Source organism: Propithecus coquereli, unplaced genomic scaffold (assembly GCF_000956105.1).
Source record: "Propithecus coquereli isolate 6110/MARCELLA unplaced genomic scaffold, Pcoq_1.0 Scaffold399, whole genome shotgun sequence".
Lineage (NCBI taxonomy): Eukaryota > Metazoa > Chordata > Mammalia > Primates > Indriidae > Propithecus > Propithecus coquereli.
In genome coordinates this window covers 1,130,418-1,147,941 of record NW_012149718.1, presented here as the reverse complement: position 1 = coordinate 1,147,941, position 17,524 = coordinate 1,130,418, and the positions used below count along the sequence as shown (strand labels likewise).

The 17,524-nt window shown below is 55.7% G+C and overlaps 1 protein-coding gene across 1 annotated transcript in view; it reads left to right on the top strand.

Moving 5' to 3' along the window:
- Positions 1-1,565: 1,565 nt before the first annotated feature.
- The window catches only part of COL18A1 (collagen, type XVIII, alpha 1), a 60,548-nt gene continuing 44,589 nt past the window's right edge, over positions 1,566-17,524 (top strand). Inside the window, exon 1 of the mRNA XM_012652699.1 lies at positions 1,566-2,252. Within this exon, the coding sequence (XP_012508153.1) occupies positions 1,598-2,252 (655 nt within the window). The 5' untranslated portion in view covers positions 1,566-1,597. The remainder of the gene's footprint in view (positions 2,253-17,524) is intronic.

Sequence of the window (17,524 nt, the reverse complement as noted above, 5' to 3'; positions counted from 1 at the left end):
ACCCCCTCCTGAAGGCGGTTTTGGGGCTGATGTCTGTGCGCCCGCGGAGGCCGTGGGGCGGGGGCGCTGGCCCTGCCCTGTGTGCCTGGGCCCCACGGGGCCGGCGGGGGTGATGGGGACGCCAGGAGTCCGTCTACTTGGTTTTGTCCCGCGGAGGGTTTTGATCAGTGACGCAAAACTTCACAGAAATGCAAAACGCGTCATCCGTTAGGTTGGTTTTAGTTGGCCTCACGATTCTCAAATTTGTTATTTAAAACCCCAAATTGAGCAACCGTGTTGGTTTCCTTTCACAGGCCAGCGCGCGGTCCCGGGGACGGGCGGGCAGTTCTGGAAGGCGGGCGCTCCCTCTGGGGTCCTCTGACTGTGCGGGACGCAGCGGGAGGCGTCGCGGGAAGAGGGCGGTTCCGGGCCCTGGCGCTTCCCCCCGCCCCGCGTGTGAGGCTGCCCGCTGAGCCTCCCTGCCCGGCCCGGGCCCTGGTCGCGCACCTGTGCCGGCCATGCTGCTCGGAGGAGCCGAATCCTGGCAGAAGATCACGGCGCGAGGCTTTTTCCTCTCTTTTAGTCAAGGCTGAGTTTCCTTAACCAGGAGGATGTCTGGCTTCCCACCACCTGTGTGGGCGTCGCTCAATTACCGATGATCACGGGGGCGGGGAGGGCAGAGGGGACACCTCCCAGGAGCACGAGAGGCCCTCACACCTGGGGCTCATTGCTGCGGTCCCGGTCTTATACGGTTCACACGGGCTCACACGGGCTCACACACCATGGGTTCACACGGGCTCACACACCATGGGCTCACACAGCCTCACAAGGGCTCACACGGGCTCACACACCACAGGCTCACACAGCCTCACAAGGGCTCACACGGGCTCACACACCACAGGCTCACACAGCCTCACAAGGGCTCACACGGGCTCACACGGGTTCACACGGGCACATACCACAGGCTCACAAGGGCTCACATGGGGACCAGGACACACTGACGGAAACTGGCGCAGAGCGGGGAGCCCCGCGGAGGGGAAAGGCTGTGGTGTGAGCAGCGGGTCCCCCAGGGCCAGCGGAGGACGGACATGGTGGGGTCCGGGGACAGGCGGGGACCGCCCCTCGGGCGTCTAGCGCAGTCGCAACTGAAGAATTGCAGCTGCAGCCGGCAGCGTTTTCTAAGCTCCAGTTTTACCACAGAACAGTGGCGTGGGGCCAGGCTCTTCCGGGTGTTCTCGGTTGGCGGGAGAGCAGGGGTGGGGCCGCTGCCTCAGTGCCCCTGGGGCTGGGGGGTCCTGGCCGGAGACCCCCTCGCAAAAACTCAGCCGCCTGCCTCCTCCGGCTGCCGAGCGGAGCGAGTGGGGGTTCCTCTGGGCATTCTTGACAGAGCCCCCCATCCTCTCTCAGCTGTCCTGGGTGTGGCAAGCAAAGGGTTAGAGGTCCCAGGAGCTGGTCACCTGCCCCCTGGCTGGTGCGCTTTCCTGCTGGGGGGAAGGTGGGGTGGAGGGAGAGCCGCCCAGGAGGCTGGGAGCCCTGGGCGTGGGCGGGAGGGCGGAGCCAGGCGGCCCCACCTCCAGAGCAGACACCGCCTGCCGCCTGCCCGGCCGCACACAGCCCGATGGCTCCCGACCCCAGCGGCCGCCTGGGCCTGCTGCTGCTCACCTGCTGCCTCGCGGCCGCCCGGGCCCAGCTGCTGGGCCTAGACTGGCTGTGGTCCAATAAGGTCACCAGCCCTGCGCCCACCCTGGCCTCCGAGCCCCAGGGCCGCCTTCCTGTGCAGCTCACCACTCACGCGGCCACCCGGGATGGCCCCACGGAGCGAGGGGCAGTCCCCGCCAGCCCTGAGCCACCCCCGGAGGTGCTGGAGGGTGGCCGGGCTGGGCCCCCTGACGCCCCCGCCACGGCCACCGCCGCTGCCGTGAGCCCCAACGCGAGGGAAGAGAACATCGCCGGAGTCGGAGCCAAGATCCTGAACGTGGCCCAGGGCATCCGGAGCTTCGTCCGGCTGTGGGATGATGCCACCCCCACCGAGAGCACGGCCGGGGTGCAGACAGCAGCCCCCGAGGCCCCCCTGGACTCCCCCACCCACGCTGGGGCCTCCAGCGCCCCCCGGGAGGACAGGACAGCACTCTGGCCGCTCAGTGGTGCTCCGTGGGCTCCAGGCGCCCACACGACCGGGGCTGCCACACTGCCCACACCCACCCTGGCCGCCACCTCCCGGGGCAGGCCCCAGGCACCACTCCGGGAGCCCTCAGTGCCACCACGGTCCCCAGGTAGAGCGTCTCTCTCCTCCGTGCCGGGCGGGGCTCCTCCCCGGGGAAGCCGGCAGTCCCCCGGGCGGCCCCCGGATCTGGACGGCGAAGGACCCTCGCCCGTGGCAGCCGGTCCCGGCCAGTGGCACCCTGACGTCGGCAGGCACACGCGGCTTCTGCATCCCCTGGTGACGGGCTCCCTGGGCGCGCACGCTGCTCTCTTCTCTGACTCTCCGGGCACTTGGTCTAGAACAGCGGTCACGGCTTTAATTGGGGACGGCGGGGCTTGGGGCTCCCACGCTGCTGACTCTGTGGGGCCTGGTCTTGCTAATCACTCTGCTCCTCTCGGGGCCGGCCGCTGCCTGCCCCTGCCGCCCTCCCTGCCCGCCTGCGGCCGCCTGGGCATCCGGCGCTCCTGGCTGCCCAACCACCTGCACCACCAGAGCGGCGAGGAGGTGCAGGCCGCCGCGCAGGAGTGGGGGGGCCTCCTCCGGACGCGCTGCCACCCCTTCCTGGCTTGGTTCTTCTGCCTGCTGCTGGCCCCCCCGTGTGGCCCGGCCCCGCCACCCGCCCCTCCGCCCTGCCGCCAGTTCTGCGAGGCCCTGGAGGACGCGTGCTGGGGCCACCTGCGTAGGGGCCAGCTGCCCGTGGCCTGCGCCGCCCTCCCGGCCCAGGAGCACGGGTACTGCGTGTTCGTTGGGCCGGCTGCAGGTAACGGGCCGGCCACCGTCCCCCCACCCATCCCTTCCTGCCTCGCCAGGTAAGCTCGGCGGGGCTGTGAGCCTGGGGGGCCCGTCCCACCTGCAGCCCGGCAGCGGCTGCCTCTACATTCGGGGGCCCGGGTGCTCCCTGAGCATCTTAGTGCGTTTAGTCCTCACCGTGGAGGGGAAACCGAGGCATGGGGTGGCGACTCGACCACCGGAGGAGCTGGGATTCCCACGGCACTCTGGCTGCCCCGTCCTTGCTCTGGTCACTAAGCCGCGCTGTCTGACGTCCTTCCCGTGGAGCCCCAGCTTGCGGGGGGTGAGAGGGGCTGCAGGGGTGGATGGGACGGGGCGAGGCGCTCGCTCTGCTGGAGGTCGAGGGTGCCCAGGGCCTCCTGCGCCTGCTCACGTGGGCCAGCCAGGGCGGGGGAGGGACGGGGGGGCTCGTTTCTAACCCCCGCCTGGGCCAGGGCAGCCTAGGAAAGGCCCCGGGCGGCCCTGGGCCCTGAGCTGCGCCTGCTCCTCAGCACCCCTGGGCCGCTCCCGGCACCTGTGCAGCCCAGGTGGGCAGGGGTGTCCGTCCTCTCCACTGTCCTCCCCTGCCGCTGCGGGGGGGTGGCCTTGACCCTGGGTCGCTGGGCTTTGGAGCTGGGCTGGCGGGCGGGCGGCTGCACCGAGCCCAGGTGGCAGTGCCGTGGTGAGAGTGTGGCGTCGGTGCCGCCCGAGCGGCTCCCTGAGGGTGCTTGGCCACCCCGGCGGGTTCCAGGGCCAGTTGCCCGTTCACTCAGCAGAGGCCCCGAGCCTCCGCAGCCCCTGTGCCGGGCCTGGGTGCAGGAGGGGCCGCAGGCAGGGCAGGGACAAGTGCCAGCGACAGGCTGTCCCCAACCCCAAGAGGGCGGGGCTGGAGGAGCTGGAGCGGAGAGGGTGGGCGGGGAGGGCTGCGCGGGGGTGGTGCCGTGGCTGCGGCCTGCAGGACCTGGGTTGGCCTGCAGGACCTGGGGTGGCCGAGTGTCCGGGCAGAGGAGCAGTGAGCACAGCGCTGCCCTGGGATGGGCTGGTGCCTGCAGAGGTGGGGGCCACGCCCAGGGCCGTCGGCCTGGGGGGCTCAGATCTCATCCCCAGGGCAGCTGCAGCCGCAGTGAGTGGCCTGGGCGGCCAAGCATGTGGGGCGGGGCAGCCCCGCGGGAGGCCCGGCAGGCCCAGCCCACCCGTCCGGCCGGCCGCTCCTCTGCCAGGAGCTGTGGGGGAGGGGGAGGCTGCTGCTGGCAGGAGGGGAAGGGCCAGGCGCCCCGTTGGCCCTGTGTGCCCAGCCTTCAGCTCTGAGCAAGCACAGGCGGGGGGGTGGCGCGGGTCTTGCCCCCCCCCACCCCGAGGCCCAGGCAGGGCTGCGTGGGGCGAGGAGTTCCTGACTGCAGCTGGCCTGGTCGGCCGCGCGGCCTGAGAGAACTTCTCACGGAACATCTGGACGTGTTGGCAGAGTCCCGCCAGCTCTGAGGGAGGCTGCGTCCAAGCAGGGTCCTGGGGGACGCCATGAGGGCCGCACCCCCTCAGGGGGATGGGGGGGTCAGGCCTGGCCTGGCTGCGGAGGGCCCCCCCTCCTCTGGCCTCTCGCTGCCCCCAGCTCCTCCGCATGCCTGCTGGGCCCTGTGCTGGTGGACACCCCCCTCCAGGGGCAGAGGGGAGGGAGGCCCTGGTGGGGTGTTAAGGGGTGGGGAGGTCCAGCCCCTCCCCCACCCAGAGGTCGCCACCCCCCGCCCCAGGATGGCTGAGGGCACGGGCTCTGCTCCCAGCACCAGGACCCCAGCCGCCGCTGGCCCCGGGCTGTCCTTGGGCGCGTCAAGAGGCCGTGGGGGTCAGGTAGGCTGCGCCCCTGTGGCCCTGTCCAGGGTCCTGGGCACCGTTTCAGGCCCTCTGAGCTGCCCCCCACATGGGCCTGCAGCCCTTCCTCCCCCTCTGCTTCCTCTGCCCCCCAGGAGAGTGGGAGCAGGGGCTGGCCTGGGCGTGGTGGCTCCGTGCAGCTCGTGCTGGGTGATGGGTGAGGGGAAGCGGGTGAGGGGAAGCGTTGGGAGGGAGAGGGTCCCTGCGGAGCCCCCGCTGCACTGGAGCCAGTGGGCAGCCGGGACCCCATGGAAAGGGATTGAGGCCCCATACGAGGGGTGGGGGTGCACTCGGGTTATTCTGCCTGCCCAGTGTCCCTGGGTGGGCCAGCGGGGGCTGTCCCTCCTGTAGCTGCCAAGAGCCAGGGAGCGGGCTCAGGCTGCTCTGGGGCCTACCACTGCCTCCAGGAAGCCTCCCAGGTTGTCCCAGTGGGGCTCAGGTCAGAGGGGCTGTGGTGGCATCACCACAGGACCCTGAGGGGCGTCCTTGCAAACGCTTCCTGCCAGGTGGTGTTGCCCCAGGATCCTGCAGGCAGGTGTGCCTGGCCCGGTCAGTGAGGATGCCGCGGGCCTGGCCTGCAGGAAGGGAGCCAGGAGGGGCCTGGCCACCTGGCTCCAGCCTGCTGCGGATGTCTTGCCGGGGGCCAGTGGGCGTCCCCTGTTAGTTCAGGCTGTCCCCTGGGGGCCGGGTGAGCCCGTGCACAGAGGGTGCTGGGGAGGCGGTTCCACACGCGTGGGCTCGGGCGGGGCCGAGCCCCACAGCCCACCGTGATCCTCTGTCCTGGGAAGTGGGCCGCACGTGGCACCCCACCGGGCATTGGAGTTCAGTGGGGGCCACGGCGGCCACAGGCTCTCATGCTGGGGGCCCGGGGGCTGCTGCCGGGGACTCCCACAGCGGCACCTCCCTTGTGTCCTTGCCGCGGCGCTGGTATCTTGCTCCTTCAGTCAGCGTAGGACTGTAGAAAATGTTCTTCTTCCTTAAGCGCTCCGGTTAACTTGAGGTTTCTGTTTAACCTTCATCTAAGAGCACGACCACCTGCATGGAAAACACTCACGCCTGTCTCTCACCTCTTGGCGACCTGCAAATATTTTCCGGATGACGCCGGCCGGCCGAGCTTCCCACAGCCGGTGCCTCCCCGATGCGCGGGAGTGATGGGCGTGTAACCCCGCCGGGCGCCGAGCTCAGACCGCGTGCGGGTGTCTGCAGGAGCCGGTCCTTGCGACTCCGCGGGAACCAGACGCGGGCAGGAGAAGCTGCCCACGGCTACCTGCGCTTCCTTTTGTATATTTTAGTTTTTGTATAAGTTTAAAGCACACGACGGGATGATTTCCTGTGCATACACACTGTGAAGTGATCGCCACGGTGAAGCCCGGTAACAGCTGCCACTTACCTGGTCACCCCTTTCGCTGTGGTGAGGCCGCGGCTCTCCCTGGCGCAGCACCGGGTGTCGTGACGGCAGCCACCATCGTGCGCCGGCGCTCTGGGACTCACCTAGCGCGACGGAAGCTTCGTTTCTCCCCCGGCCCTGGCACCGGCTCCGGCCCTGTGAGTGGGTCGCATGGCTGTCTCTCCGAGCCCCGCCCTGTCACTTTGCATAATCGTCCAGGTGCGTGCGTGGTGGCGCACACGGCAGGATTTCCTGGTTTTTGAGGCTGGATGGTATTCTGTTGTGCACACGCCATGTTTCCTTTATCCGTGTACTGTTACTGGACACATAGGTCCACGGTGTGTCCTGGCCGCGGCCGGGAACACGGCCGTGCAGACGCCCCTCTCACGCCCGGATCGCGGTTCCTGTGGCTGTACCCAGATGTGGGGCTGCCGGATCCTACGGCCGTTCTTTCCTTAACTTTCCGAGGAACACCCCTACTGTTTCCACGTGGCTGCGCGCTTCACACTCCCACCCGTGTGCAAGGGCCCCCTTCCCGCACCTTCGCCGACGCCTGCTGCCGTTCGTCTTCCTGACGACAGCCGCTCTGACAGGCGTCCTTTTGCTTAGCATCTCCCCGGTGGCGAGTGACGCTGGACACGCACTCAGGTGCTGTGGCCGTGCCCGTGTCTTCTTTGCAGAAACGTCCATCCAGGTCCTTGGCCCGTTTGTGAATCAGGTTGTTGTTGACTTTTAGGAGCTTTTGGGTTTTTTGCTATTGAATTGCCTGAGTTCCTTGTACATTTTGGATGCTAGCCCGATCGGACGTGTGGTTTGCAGACGTGCCTCCCGGTGTCCGCCTGCCCCCGGCCTGCTCTGCTGTGCCGTGTCGGCTCCCTCCTGCGTCCTACAGCACCGGGCTGCCAGCGTCTGCGGGGCGCTCGCTCCCACTCCGAGGGAGGCTGGTGGCAGGACGTGGCCCTCACCTGGGTGTGGCAAGGGGGGGTGCGTCCACCCCCAGTCCCACTGAGGAGGAGGGACGTGGCCCCCACGCAGTGGCGGCTGGACTCACCACGTGGCCCCTGCGTGGCCCCCGCAGACCGTGTCCCTGGACGGCGTCCTGGCCTCGGTGGGCGAGTGTCCATCCTTCTGCCACGGGAAAGTCGTTCTTTTGTTTCTGTTTTTTAATAGTGGTAGAATTCCCAAATACACACAACGTAGGATTTCCCATTGTAACCATTTTTGAGTGAGCAGTTCACGGTCAGTGCGTGCGTTCACGCTGCTGTGCATCCATCACCACCATCCGTCTCCGGAACCTGCCCGTCTCCCCAGACGGAAGCTCTGCCCGGTTCACCGCCGACGCCCTCCCCTCAGCGCCAGGCCTGGCAGCTGCCCCTCTCCTGTGTCTGTAAATCTGACCACTCACGACACCTCGTGTTAGCGGAACCAGAACCAGACAGCGTTGGTCCCCTGTGGCTGTCTCATTTCACTTAGCGTGACGTTCTCAGTTCCATCCGTGCCGTAGCGTGGCCGTAATTTCACTCCTTTCTTGGCTGAATAATATTTTATTGTACGGACGGCCATGCTTTGCTCTCGCATTCATGCGTCAACAGACACGGGGCTGCCTGCGGGTGTCAGCTGTCGTGAACGGTGCCGTTAGGGAGGTGGGTGCCATGCCTCTTGGAGACTGGTTTCCATCCTTTGGGGTACAGACCCAGAGCTGGAGTCGCCGCATCATTTGCTAATTCTACTTTCAGTTTTTGGGGAGCTGCCACCCTGCTCCCGCAGCAGCTGGGCCATGGTGCTTCCCACCAGCGGTGCGGGGCGGTGGCGGCCGCCCGGCGGGCGCGAGGTGGCGCCCATTGCGGTGTGGTCTGCGTGTCCCTCGAGACCGAGGATCTTCCCAGGTGCTTATTGGCCGTTCCTGCGAGTTCTTCGGGGAAAACGTCTATTCAAATCCTTTGCAAATTTTGGATCGAGGTTTTTTTGTTGCTGCCGTTGAGTTTTAGGAGTTCTCCTTGTATTCTGGATGTCGACCCCGTATCAGATATGTGAGTTGCAAACACTTTGTCCCATCTGTGGGCTGCTCTACTGATCTTACCTTTTGATGTGAGTGGTTTTGAGATTTTTCTGAAATGCAGTTTACCTGTTTTTTCTATTTCCTGTGCCTTTGGTGTCATAGCCGAGAAGTTACCACCAAATTAAATGTGACGAAGCTTTGCACCTTGTTTTCTTCTGACAGTTTTGTAGGTTTGGGTCTTACAGGTAGGTCTTTGATCTGTTTTGAGTTAAGTGTTGTGTATGGCGTGAGGTAAGGTCCGACTTCAAGCTCTTGCATGTGGACGTCCAGTTTCACCCGCACCGGTTGTTGAGAAGACAGTGGTCTTGGCACCGTGTCGGAAATCACTTAGCCGTATGTGTGGGGGTCATGTCTGGGCTCTCTATTCTACTCCGTTGATCTTATGTCTGTGTTTATGCCAGTGCCACACTGTTTTGATTACCGTAGCTTTGCAGTATGTTTTAAAATCAAGAAGTGTGAGTCTTCCAGCTTTGCTCTTTCTCTTCAAGATTGTTTTGGTTATTTGGGGTCCCTTAAGATTCCATATGAATTTTATAGAATATTTCTGGAGGTTTTGTATTTCTGTAAAAAACATCATTGGGATTTTGATAGGGATAACACAGTGTCTGCAGACTACTGTGAGTAATAGTGACATCTTAATAATAAGTCTTGTAATACATGAATATGAGGTGAATTTCTATTTATTTGTATCTTCTTTAATTTTTCCAGCAATGTTTTATAGTTTTCAAAGTTAATTCCTAAGCATTTTATTCTTCTTGATGCTATTGTAAGTGGAATTGTTTCTGTAATTTTATTTTCAGATTATTTGTTGTTTATAGAAATGCAATGATTTCTGAGTATTGACTTTATATCGTGCTACTTTGATGAACTCTCTTATTAGTTCTAACAGGGATTTTTTTTTTTTCTTTTTGTGGAATCTTTAGGGTTCTCTACATAGAAGATCAGATCCTCTGCGAACAGAGATTATTTCACTTCTTCCTTTCCAATTCATATGCCTTTTATTTCTTTTTTGTGCCAACTTTCTCTGGTCAGGACTTCAGAGTAGAAGTGGCGAAAGTGGGCTTCTTTGCTCTGTCCCTGAGGTTAGAGTACGATGTTGCCGTGGGTTTTTCATACACGGCTTTATCGTGTGAAAGTATTTTTCTTCCATTCTTGGTTGAGTGTTTTTATCCTGAAGCGGTGTTGAATTTTGTCAAATGCCTTTTCTGCATCGATTGTGATGGTTGTGTAGTTTGTTCATTCTGTCGATGGGGTATATTATGCTGATTTTTTTATGTTAAACCGTTTTTGTGTCGTAGGAATAGATCTCACTTGGTCACGGCGTATGAATCTTTTTAGTATGCTGCTGAATTCAGTTGGCTAGTATTTTGTTGAGAGTTTTTGCATCAGTGTTCATAAAAGATATTGATCTGTAGTTTTATTTTTATCTGTTTAAGGTGATGTCTTTGTGTGGCTTTGGTGTCAGGATAATACTGGCCTCAGTAAATAAGTTAGAAAATATTCCCTCCTCTTCGATTTTTGGGGAAAGTTTGAGAAGGATTTGCATTTGGTAGAATTCACCAGACATTGGGTCCAGAGCTTTTCTGTGTCTGGAGATTTTTAAATGAACGATTCAATCTCCTTACTAGTCATAAGGTCTGTTCAGATTTCTGTTCCTTCATGACTTGGTCTCGACAGGTTTTGTGTTTCTGGGTCCATTTCATCCAGTTTGTTAGGGTACAATTGTTATAGCATTATGGTCCTTTTCATTTTTGTAGGATCGGTGGTAATGTCCCCAGTTTCATTTCTGATTTTAGTAATTTGAGTTTTCTCCCCTTTTTTCTCAGGTAAAGGTCTGTCAATTCTCTTAATCTTTTCAAAGGACTCACTTTTGGTTTCATTGATTCTCTCCACCGTTTCTCTGTTCTCTGTTTCATCGATCACTGCTCTGATGTTCACCATTTCTTTCCTTCTGCTGGCTGTGGGTTCAGTTTGTCCTTCCTGTTCGAGTTCCTTAGGCTGTGAAGGAAGAGGGAGCTTTCTTGTTTTGTAACGCAAGTGTTTGTAACTGTAAATTTCCTGCTTGGCATTGCTTTCATTGCAATCCCATAGATTTAATATGTTCTGTTTCATTTTTATTCACCTCTAAGTATTTTCTAATTTCCCTTGTGATTTCTTCTTTGATCCATTGGTTGTCTACGAGCGTGTTGTTTAATTTACACAAATTTGTGAATTTTCTGGTTTTACTTTTGTTATTGTCTTCTAACCTCATCCCAGTGTGGTCAGAGAAGATACATTGTGTGACATCTGTCTTTTATAACCCACTGAGACTTAGTGTGGCCTCACATATGGTCTATCTTGGAAAAGGCACGTGCTCTCGAATGTGTATACTGCTGTTGTTCGGTAAAATGTTGTGTGTTGTCTGTTAGATCTAGCTAGTTTGTTGTGTTGTTAAAATCCTTTATTTCTTTACTTATTTGGTCTCTGGTTGTTTTACCCATTATTGATAGTGGGGTATTGAAGTGTTCAACCATTATTGTAGAACCATCTATTTCTCTTTTCAATTCTGTCAGTTTACGCTTAATGTATTTTGATGATATGGTATAAGGTGAATAATGTTGAAAACTGTTTTGTCTTTTTCCTGTATTGAACCTTTTGTTAGTATATCATTTACTTCTTTGTCTCTTGTAAACTGTTTTGATTTAAAGTCTATTTTATCAATATTACTATAGCCACTGCTATTTTCTCTTGGTTGCTATTTGCATGGAATATCTTTTTCTTTCCTTTCTCTTTCAAACTATTTGTGTCTTTGGATCTAAAGTGAGTATCTTGTAGACAGCATAAAATTGGATCATGTGTTTTTATCCATTCTGCTAATCTCTGTCTTTTGATTGAGACTTTAATCCATTTACATTTAAAGTAATTACTAATGAGGAATGACTTCTGTCATTTTGCTGTTTGTTTTCTGTATGCTTTATAGATTTTTTTCCCCTCATTTCTTGCATTATTGCTTTCTTTTGTTTTTAGTTGTTTCTGTAATAGTGAAATGTTTAAGTTTCTTTCTCATTTTCTTTTGTGTATATTCTGTAGCTATTTTCTTTGTGGTTGCCATATGGATTACATTTATTTATTTAACATTCTAAAGTTATAGCACTTTAATTTGAATTTATATCAGCTTAACTTCAATAACATACAAAAATGCTGTTCATTTACAGCTCTTTTCCCACTCCTTTTGGTTGTTTTGTCACTTAATTACATCTTTATACATTGTGTGCCCTAAAACAAAAAATAATAGCTCTTTTAAATGCATTAGTTTCTTAAATTATCTAAAAAATGTGGAGTTACAAACCAAAGTTACAATAATACTAGCTTTTAGACTAATAATTATTTTTTGAAATGTATTAGTCTCTTAAATCATGTGGAAAACAAAAAGTGCAGTTATGAACTGTGTTACAATAATACTAGCCTTTATAATCGCCCATGTATTTGCCTTCATCAAGATCTTTGTTTCTTCCTGTGACTTCCTATTCCTGTCTGGTGTCCTTTCATTTTACCTGCTGGACTACTTCGAGTGTTTCCTTCAGGGCAGGTATAGTGGTAATGAACTCTCTTAGCTTTTGTTTATCTGGGAAGGCCTCACTTTTGAAGGACAGTTTTGCTGAATACAGACTCTTGGTTGGCAGTGTGTTGTTGTTTTTGTTTGTTGGTTTGTTTTTTGGTTTTTTTGTGTGTTTTTCTTTGCATATATTGGTCCCCTGCCTTCTGTCCTTTAAAGTTCCTGATGAGAAATCTGCTGATAATCTTAGTGGGGATCCCTTGTATGTGATGAGTTGATTTTCACTCGTTGCTTTCAAGATTCTCCCTTTTTCTTTGGCTTTTGAAATTTCCATTATAATGTATCTTGGTGTGAGTTCATGTGACTTGCAGTTAGTTCCTTGAGATTTTTGAATGTTTAATTCATATCTTCATCAAATTTGGGATGTTCTCAGCCATTATTTTTTCAGATATTCTCTGTGCACCTTTCTGTTTCTCTTCTCTTTTTGGGACTTGCACAAGGCGATGTTGGTCTGTTTGGTGATGTCGCAGGTTCCCTTAGGCTCTTTTCACTTTATTTTTTCTTTTATAATTTCCATTGTTTTATCTTCAAATTCGTTGATTCTTCCTTCTGCCTGCTCAAATCACCTTTGAATTTCTCTAGTGAATTTTTTATTTCAATTATTGTACTTTTCAGCTCTAGAATTTTTTTCTGGTTTCTACTCTTTATTGATATTTCCATTTTGTTCATACATCATTTTCTTGACTTTCTTAACATCTTTCTTTAGTTCTTTGAGCATCTTTAAGACAGTTGTTTTAAAGTATTTATCTAGTAAATTTTTCATCAGGTCTTTTTCAGGGACAGCTTCTATTGATTTATTTTTTTCCTTTGAATGTGCCATACTTGCCTGTCATTTTGTATGCCTTGTGATTTTTTGCTGGAAACTGGACATTCCAATCCAATAATGTGGTAATTCTGGAGGTCAGATGCTCTCCCTTCACCAGTGTTTTCTGCTTTTGTTATTGTTCTTGTTTGTCTGTCTCTGTGCCAATGAGCAGCTTGAGGTGTAAACTTAAGGACTTCTCGGTCTTTTCTGAGCCTGTCCCTTTCCCAGGGCATATGCAGTCACGTTCTAATTTTCCTCATATATGCAGCTGTTTTTCAGTGTTCTCCTCTTTAATGTTTGGCTTCCAAAGGAAGGATAAGAGAAAAATGAGGGAGGAAAAACAAAGAGTGTCAGCCCTTTAAACCCCCTTGCAATCACTTCAGTTAGAGCCTGGAGTAGGGGGTGGTTACAGCAGTGGAGAGAGTAGAACGACAGTGGCCGCCCCCTCTCTGTCTGCGCCTCTGTGATGCAGAGCAGTCAGAGATCAGAGGATAGAGTTGATATTTGCAGGATGGAGTCCTTTTTGCCATGCTGTTTCCCGCAAGCTGTGTGGATGTCGCTGCAGGAAAATGTGAACAGCACCTGCCATGCGACAGGGGTAGAGGTTGGGTAGCTGCTACTGAAATTAACCACATTTCACTGTCCTTTACTGTACCTCTCCTTCCCCTGGAGGTTGCAAGCCTTCAATAGATTCCAGAGTTCTAAAACAGTTACATCAGACAGATTCTGCCAGTGCCATTTTCATTTAGTTGGGGAGACAAATTCCTCGTGCTTCCAATCTGCCATTTCCCAGAATCCTCAGAAAGTCCTTTCAGTCAAGAAAGGACTTTCTTTTCAGTCAAGAAATCACACCTGAAGCATCAGTGCTATTATCATATTGTGTGCACATGCCTAGCTTGGGTGCCGCTTCTGCTACGCCGAGTAGGGGGAGAAACTCCCTGTGGGCACCTTCACTGCGTCCAGAGCTCAGAGCCCAGAGCCCAGAGCTCTTAGAATTTCACTCAACCCTGATGGAAACCTTGAATTCTGGGACGAAGACACACGTGTCTTGTGGGGCTGGGGTGACCGCATTTCCAGGTGTTCAGCCTGCAGGTGTGATATTGTGCTTGAGAGGAGAGGAATGCCCTGGCCTTAGGGCAGAGAGGGATCCCACAGTCCCTCAGGAGAAACCCCAAAGCCTCCCATTTTCCTCTCCTCAGGACAGAACTGGGGGCACAGACCTGCCAGACGGGCTCCAGTCCGTCCCGAATGGCAGCCAGCAGCTCACCCTGGTGCTATAAGACCCCCTTACATAAGGAGGCCCTTGGCAAACAGGGGACCTGCCACCTTCTCCCAGCATATGTGTCACCCCAAGAGTTTGTCACCTGCTTCTCAAGCTTCCCAACTTCACACACCAGGTGTCTCTCTGTGCCCTTTGTGGTTAGCCAGGTGGCCTGTATGCTTAATAGTCATGTGTGTATCTCTATCTCCATCTGCCTCTGTATCCAGCTACCAATCCACCCATCCATTCGTCCGCCCACCCGCCCATGCAACGTTCCGTCCATGATCCAGTCGCTCACCCACCTGTTAATCCACCATCCAACTATCTATCCACCCACCGATGCAACCTTCCATCCATGATCCAATCGCCCACCCACCTGTTCATCCACCATCCAACTATCTATCCACCCACCCATGCAGCCTTCCATCCATGATCCAATCGCCCACGCACCTGTTTATCCATCCATCCACTCACTTACCCACATACCCATTTATCATCCATCCACCCACCCATCCATCCATCTATTGGATCAGGACTTACCGTGTGAGTCTGAGATTGCTACGTGTAATATGCAGTTGTTTCTGTCTTGGAATATGCATGGAGAGGCCCACCACCTGGGGGAGCAGATGCTAAGCCTGTACCCTCATGGAGTTTCGTGTGCCAGCAGTTCCCAGATAGGGTCTGATTTGGTGTCATTTCCTTCCCACCATCACTGGTCAGCCTCACGGCTCTGCCCACCCTGCCAGCTGATTTCTCTCTAGGTCCTTTTATCTGGTCTCCTAACAGGCCGGTTATTAGAGAGCATGGGCAATCACCTGACACCTCCTCTGCTGGGGCTACTCAGTGCACCCAGAGAGTTGGACCTATGGCAGGTGGGCAGCTCCTGCTGTGGATGCCGCCTTGTCCTCCCAAAGCACCATGCTTGGCTGCTGTGCAGAAGCCCAAGTGTTTTGCGCCTGGTGTCCCAAGGACCCCCACGTGTCCTTGAAGTAAATACAACCCTTGGGGACCACCACTCCCTATGCTGCTCTTTCATCTGCAGACACGTGGCCTCTGTCCCTAGTAGGGGACGTGCAGAGTGATCCTTCCTGCCCCCAAACCTGAAAATGCTGGCCCCAGGCAGACCCTGCTCACCTGCCCACTATCCCCTCTCAGAACCACTTCCTCCCTCCCCTTGTCCTGTGCTACTTCTCTCCTGGGTCACCTCTTAAAAAACCACTGATGTTTATCCCAGAACTAGCTCATGAATGTGCTGTCATCACGGCTCGCTGTGGCCGGGCGTGTGTCTCACCCATGTAGTCCCAGCACTGAGGGAGGATCACTTGAGGCAGGAGTTCGAGACCAGCCTGGGCAACATAGCGAGCCCCCGTCTCTACAAAATATTAAAAGATTCAAGCCGTACAGGAGAGGGCTGGACACAACGCCCGACCCCTCTCACTCAGCTATCAGAAGGTAGTTGGTGGGGGCAGGTTTCCTGTCCCTGCCGTGGATTTGCACTGATCTGCATGTAGGGGTATAGGGGCTTCCTGTCGCCACTGTAACAAATCACCACAGGTTCAGTGACTTCAAACAACACAAATGTATTACCTTATGGTTCTGGAGGTCAGAAGCCCAAAATCAGTTTCACTGGGCTGAAATCAGGTGTTGTCAGAGCTGGTTACTTCTGGGGCCTGGAGAAGAATCCATTTTCTTGGCCTCTCCGGCTTCCAGAGGCTGCTGAACCCCTCGGCTCAAAGCCCCTCCACCCATCCTGAGAGCCAGCGATGTCAGGCCACATCCTCGTGTGGCATCCTTCTGGCTCTGCCTCCGTCACCACGACTCCGTCCCGGCCGGGAGAGGTTCTCCTCTGAGGACTTGTGTGGTTGGGTTGGGATCGTCTCCCGTGTCAAGGTCCACAACCTCAGTTCCACCGGGAGCGTCCTTTTGCCACGTAAAGCAACATTTGTGGGTTCCAGATATTGCAACGGGACCTCTTTGGGGCCATCATTCTGCGTACGGTCTGTGTGCGGGCGTGTGCACAACTATACATGTGTGCGTGTGTGTGAATCTCACTGTGCACAAATGGGGTCACGCTCTATCTGAATGTGTCCTTTTCCTGACCACATCTCGGGAATCTCCCGTCACGCCATGGAGAGGCCCTTGCTCTGCTCGCGGCTCGTGGTCCTGGTGTTTTCTTCCGCCTCCTCCCACTGACGCACCTTTGGGTATTTCCAGCTTCTCCTTACGACAGGCGCTGCTGCAGTAACCTCGCTCGTCCTGGTCGTTGGTTCATCGTGCATTCTTGTCTCTGTATGTGAGACACGGCCGAGCACCTGGTGTGGGCCTGACTTCGGCCGGGGCCAGGCCTGCGCTCAGGGAGCCCCTGCCTCCTTCTGCAAAGTCCCTGGGCGTCCTGGGCGCTGTCTCCTCCGGGTCGTCAGAAATGCCCACCGAGACTTCACCCGCAGCGTCGAGTCTAGTCCGTCCCCGCGCAGGGCCCGGGTGGCCCGCCGTTGGCCCAGGTCAGGGTCGGCGTAGCTTTCTGTCAAGTCCTGCAGTCTTAGACGGTTGTCGAAATGTTCCTTCTCACGATAGTTTTCTTTCTGATATTGGGGTTGGGGTCGGCGCCCACCCCCGATGTTTCACTTTGTGGTTGCTACCGTATAACACGGTGACCGCGGGCGACTGTCTGGAAACACTGGTGAGTTCGGGAAGTTCTTCCTGTGTGTCTCACTGAGGCTGTTATTGTCCGTCTTAGCGGGAAAGTGGGCTGAGAGGGGTGGCTTGGGGTCTGTCGTCACGAATGAGGACTTTCTCCCATCTTTGCTGTGTGTCAGGCGCATCCGTGGAACTCGGTGGCCGGATCTCAGTGGGTTGTCAAAACGCCTGTCCCCTGCCCTGCTGGTGGCTTCAGCTTGAATCCTGTTCCGGCTGAGGCTCGTGCTGGTGCCGACTTGCCTTTCATGACCACTTGCCCGACGTTTGCGTAGTCTTTCAACGTGGCCGTAGCTAATTTTTGACCACGCAGGGCCAGTTCCCGTCGCTGCCCTGGTTCTGTTTACGTCTGTGCGCTCTGTCTGGGCTGGTCCGTGTGTCCCACAGAGCTCCCCGGCCTTGAGGGCTGACACACCGGAACTGCCGCACCCTCTCGCCGCGTGGTTTTAATTGCTGCGACTTCCTGTGGTTTTTGTCCTTCTCCTGTCTATTCTGGATTGATGGGAGTCTCAGTCTAACGAGGGCCCCGACATGTGTCTCTTGAAATAGAGGTACCAGGGCCCCCAACAGGTTTCACAGAACCAGCCACGAGGCGTGGCTCTGCGCTAGCCTGGTGGTCCCTGCTGGAGCTGGGCCAGACAGCACCGCCCGGCCGCGGGTCCGTGGTCTGGGGGTTGCAGTGCGGCTTTGGTGAGCTGCGCCCCCATCCCGGCCCACCAGGCATGGGGGGTCCTGGTTCTGGGCTTTGCAGTCACGCCCTGGGTGACCCCTGGGTACCGCGGGCAGGTCTAGTGCTGGGGACGCCACTGTGCATGTAGATTCTAAACAGGTCCAGGTGGCGCGGAGGGGCAGGTTCTCCTGGTTCCCTCTGGCCTGTGGGAAATTTAGTTTAAGAGCCGTTTTCTCAGGC